The 5,090-nt window shown below is 53.2% G+C and overlaps 1 protein-coding gene across 1 annotated transcript; it reads right to left on the reverse strand.

The window, feature by feature from the left end:
- Window positions 1-2,653: 2,653 nt before the first annotated feature.
- On the reverse strand, window positions 2,654-3,004 carry LOC140671987 (uncharacterized). The gene has a single exon (XM_072903780.1). It carries the CDS (start codon window positions 3,002-3,004, stop codon window positions 2,654-2,656), a length of 351 nt encoding a protein of 116 aa, XP_072759881.1.
- Between the last annotated feature and the right edge of the window lie 2,086 nt (window positions 3,005-5,090).

Raw genomic sequence — 5,090 nt, forward strand, 5'->3', positions numbered from 1 at the left:
GAAGTATATAATATTTAATTAATTATAAATGTAATTATATATATATATATACATATGTGTCAAGAAATGACCAGCATCTCAGCTTTATAAGAAAATACCCGATTTTAGGGCAAAACAATTGTTTAAAAATTTGTTTAATTATTTTTATCATCAGAACTCTTTATGAAATTAATGTACATGACCAGAACTATACTAGACTGTCTTAAAATAAACAGAACTGTCGAAAATCGACCGGCATCTCACATTTATGTTCGAAAATATGAATTTTTTGGGTAAAATAATTGTTTAATCGTCAGAACTATTGACAGGACGTGTTTAGGCGATAGAACTCTTTTTATTCTTACTTCCCCGTAATCAGGTATTCGAAATATGGTGAGATGCTGTAAAGTGTTGTCAGAAGTTAGCATCTCATTTTTAAAAATTCGATTTTAATAATTAATTGGACGGAACTTTTGTTAAAACTTATCAGGAACTGTAGAACTATGCTGGATGCAAGTAAATATAAAGTTTATTTTTGAAATTCTAACATTTGAGATGCTAACTTCACACACCCAAGGACTGCCCGGCCAAGACCCCGAGCTGTTCGACTTGTGCAGGGCGCGGGCGGCCGTCCAACCATTTGATTGGACGGCAAGTCTGCCCCGTAACAAAACCTTAGCCGAAAAAACCGGCAAAGGAAGGGGGAGGGGCCGTGAGGACCAAACCCCCTGCCGTCCCCCTCTCCCCCAAAAAGAAAGAGAATATTCCGTTTGGCTCGGCGTCCGCCCCTCCTCACCCCGCAACCCCTGAGGTAGCTGTGCTACCCAAGTATAGAGAGGAAGTTACGGACGTCGATGCCAGAACTGGGAAGGAAAAAAGAAAAAGGTATGCGAGGGAGGACCCCGTATCCTTGACACAGGGAAACGCTTAAGAGGCCCAATCCCCACCTGTGAAGGTTAAGGTAGTAGAGGGCCCACGGGAGGAGGGAGGAAGAGGAAAAACACTTCTTCTCCCCTCTGTCCCCCTTCACCTTCCAACCCTGGAATCTGTGACAGAAGCGGCAACCACGTCGCCCTCACCCTCCCCCACCTATTGTCTACTTACCGATCATCCCCTAGATGGGGAGGGTTGGGGGAATCTCCAGGTGGGGACAGAAGATTCCTTGAAGGACCTGATCGCCTTTAATAACCAAAATGAAGGCTAAAATCCTTCAGGCCAAACTGAACCACTGCCGCAAGGCGCAGGACGTTTTTGTCCACAGCCTCGCAGCAGAGGGTTATGGCCTGGGGGTGGCCGATTTGGGTGCGGGACGATCGGGGCTCCGTGTCCATAACATGGAGACCGAGGGCGGCGAATTCCGCTCTGGCCTCCATGTTAGAGAAAGAAGACGATTTGGTGGCCGTCCAGTGGGGGACCACCATGGTGATGGGGTGTACCTTTTTTTTTTTGACGCAGGAGAAATGCTTGATGCATACCACCACCCTCGGGAGAGGGATGGTGGTTATGTTGGACTCCCGGTGGTCCTGATCATATTGGACCACCGGACTACCAACTAAAACTCCTGCGGTGGCCTTCCGCGCGATGGAGGGGCAGGCAGGGATCCGGGACTCGCAGTTACATTACTTCGGTATCCCTGACTGTGGGTCCCCTCCGCGCTTAAGACTCGGCGACATTTGACTTTCGCTGAGTCTCCTTCCCAGATAGGACTGTTGATGTCCTACCTGATTTCTTCTATTTTTGTGAACGAGTGGGGCCACGCCGCCCGTCCACCTTCCTCTGGGACCCGACACAGGGCAATGCAGGCCCCCGCCTGCACTACCCAGGTCCCGAGGGAGAGACGCAACCGTCTCTAAAGCAGACGTCCGTCTCTGGTTGGGGGAACATCATTCCAGCCACCTTTCGTTGAGGTGTGGTTTTTATAGAGGGGCCTATTGGCCCCTCTCTTTTTTAATTTTCTCATTTGCGTTTAGCGACCATGAGGGGGGATCTTATTACCTCCTCGCCATCCTGTTTGTTACTAGGGGGGCTAATAAGGGGGAGGGGAGCACTTGGTGGAGACATCCAATCCCCAACCATGCCCCCCTCTAATGTCATCTTCTCCTTTGAGGAGAGGGCGACTGGATTGTCCCCCCTCAATTGCTCGTCAAGGCCTTAGCTTCATTGTCAGTGGGGGTAGCCGATGCAAGGAGGGACCCAAGCTCCCATCGGAGTCACTCTCCTTCTCCTGTTCCTCCTCGCTGCTGTCATCTACAACAGCCGCTGCAGCGGCCGCAATCGCCGCTTCTGCCGCCGCCTCTTCTTGTCGGCGTATGCGCTCGGCCGCCTCCTTCTGCGTCATAACTTGTTCGCAGAAGAAGACGATCGCCTTCCAGGATCTCTCATCACCCAACATCTTCGTAACCATGGTTGGCAACGAGAGGTCGTTGCCAACCACTGAACAGAGATCACGGCGCAGCGTGTCCCACGCCGGACACTTCTCCAGCGTGTGCCGCACCGTGTCTCTTACCTCCTCACAATGGTGGCAGGCCGTGGTACCTTCCTTGCCGATTCAACACAGGTACTCACCAAAGCACCCATGCCCGGTGAGCACCTGTGTCATCCTAAAGGATACCTCACCTCGGGCCCTGTCTAACCATTCTTGTAGACAGGGCCGGACGGCCTCAACGCGGGTTCTTTAACCCGCAGTCTTCGGGTCAGATAGGTGGGCACTCCATCTCTCCACCATAGACCGCTGGGCGTGGATCTGGATGGTCTTCTTGACCCTGGCTGGTAGAGGGCTATGACCCCTCCTGAGCCCCCTTTCCCAATTATACCGCTCCGCGTACATTGCGGCCAGGAACTCCAAGAGGGGCGAACCCGCCAGGACCGTGGCCGCCGTATGGGACACCGTGCGGTAGGCCCTTATCACCCTCACGGCCATGCTGCGCTGTATGCGTCGGAACTTGTCCTTTGCATAACGCATGGCCGCGAGATCCGTCGCCCATATTGGGCATTCATACAGGGCTACTGCATTTACAATGCCCATGTATATACGGCGGACTCGACCATCCGGTCCCCCAAGGTTTGGCAGGAGCCTACCCAACGCCGTGGAGAAGCGCTTCACCTTGGGGCAAGGACATTGAAGTGGTGTCCAAACTTCCACTCGCCGTCCAGTAGGAGACCGAGATATTTAAGCCGGTTCCCCACCGAGATAGAAGTACCTCCCACCCGGATATGAGTCCTTGGCGGTTTCCCAGAGGATTTACTGTGAAAGTAAAGAGCCTCGGTTTTTTGAGCCGCCTCTCTAAGACCCATACCAGTGATGCTTTGTACCACGGCTGCCACCGCTGTTTCGGCCTTGGCTGCTGTATCCCCCAGCTGCTCCCCGCGGCCAGCACTAATGTGTCGTCTGCATAGCAGATGGCGTGGCAGCCACGAGGGAGAGGAAGGCAAAGGACTCGGTTGTATGTGAGATTCCACAGTAGGGGTCCTAAGACTGACCCCTGCGGAACCCCGCATCGAATTTCCCGTCGGCATTGGAGTCCGTCTTGTGTGACGAACTCCAGGCTCCTATCCCGGAAATATTGTCTGATGATCTCCACAAGGTAGGGAGGGACCCTGTATCGCAACAAAGCATCCATTACTCTATCCCAGGGCAGAGTGTTGAAGGCGTTTGCGATATCTAGTAATACCGCAAGTGCCACCCCGCCCCCTTCCACGGCTTCCTCCGTGAGGGACGTAACACGACTAATCGCATCCACAGTCGAACGTCCCTCGCGGAAGCCATATTGCTCCTCGTGGAGACCACCCTCTCGGGATATATGTCGAACAAGTCGGTTTGCAATGATCCTCTCAAAGATCTTGCTGACCTCGTCCAGCAGGCATATTGGTCTATATGCCGACGGGGTTCCTTCTTCCTTGCCTTCCTTAGGGAGCAGGACCAATTTAGCCTGCTTCCATTGCTGGGGGAAAGCGCCATGTCTGAGGCATTTATTAAATATGTACCTCAGACGTTCTCCCAGAAAGTCCAGTGCCCAGACCCATATCTTTCCAAGCACGCCGTCAGGGCCAGGAGCTTTTCTTGATCTTATTCTTTTGACGGCGCGCTGAAGTTCGTTGCTGGATATCTCCTCGTCCTCCTCTAGTTCATAAGGTCCCCCCAGGCCGGGACCCCAGTTGAGTGTGGACTCCTAAACCACTAGCGGGAAGAGGGTGTCCACAACATTCCTGAGGACGGGAGTATCCAGGGATTCCGTGACGGGGGGCGTGTCCAGTTCCTATACTTATTCAGAACTATTCTGTATGGACGCCCCCATGGGTCCGTGTTGAGGGATGACAGTAGCGCATCTTGCGGCCCTATAGGCAGCCAAGGCCTCCTCTCGGATCTCCGGGTTTCTTCTTCTGGGAATACGAAAGAGGGTGCGTCGCGCCTGGACAGAGGAGCGCCTTAATTGCGCTATTTCCTCCGTCCACCAATAGACGGCGTGACGTGGGCGGAGGACCCTGGCGCGTGGCATGGCTGCGTCGCAGACTTCGCGCATAACGCCCCGCAACCATTCCACATCCAGGTTAATGTCCCGCCTTTCCTCTCCCTCCGGGATACCCCACAAAATGGTCATTAAGGCCTCTTCTAGTTTCTTGGGGTCCAGCTTTGTGAGGGTCCACCTACCTGTGTCCCCGCCTCGAGGTGGGTGATGTACCCAGTAATGCACGGCGTCCAGGACAAATTCAATGTATTGGTGGTCCGAAAAGGTTTCCCCTCTCGAGTCACCCACCACGCGCCATCCCCGCACCATCCTCTTGGCCCCCTTGGAGCCGATCGTTATATCCACGATCGACTCCTCTTGGGGCCGGACACATGTGCTCACTCGGCCTTCGTTAATAACGTGAAGGCCGACCGAATTCACCCACCTCACCAGGGTAGTTCCCCTGGTGTCCTGCCTCGACTCACCCAGTGCCGGAGACTTGACGTTAAAGTCTCCAGCTATTATGAGTGGATCGGCAGGGAGTATGTTTCTGACAACATTCCCCACTTGTTCAAGGAGTGAGTCAAACTGGGCAGGACTTCAACTAGGGGGGACATAGCAACTAACTATTGTTGTGGACCCCCACTTTGCTGCAACATATCCGTT

The sequence above is a fragment of the Anoplolepis gracilipes genome, chromosome 12 (assembly GCF_047496725.1).
Source record: "Anoplolepis gracilipes chromosome 12, ASM4749672v1, whole genome shotgun sequence".
Classification (NCBI taxonomy): domain Eukaryota; kingdom Metazoa; phylum Arthropoda; class Insecta; order Hymenoptera; family Formicidae; genus Anoplolepis; species Anoplolepis gracilipes.

Bases quoted from the DNA above. Each gene is read 5' to 3' on its own strand.
- LOC140671987 (XM_072903780.1), bottom strand. From the start codon at position 3,004: ATGGGCATTGTAAATGCAGTAGCCCTGTATGAATGCCCAATATGGGCG.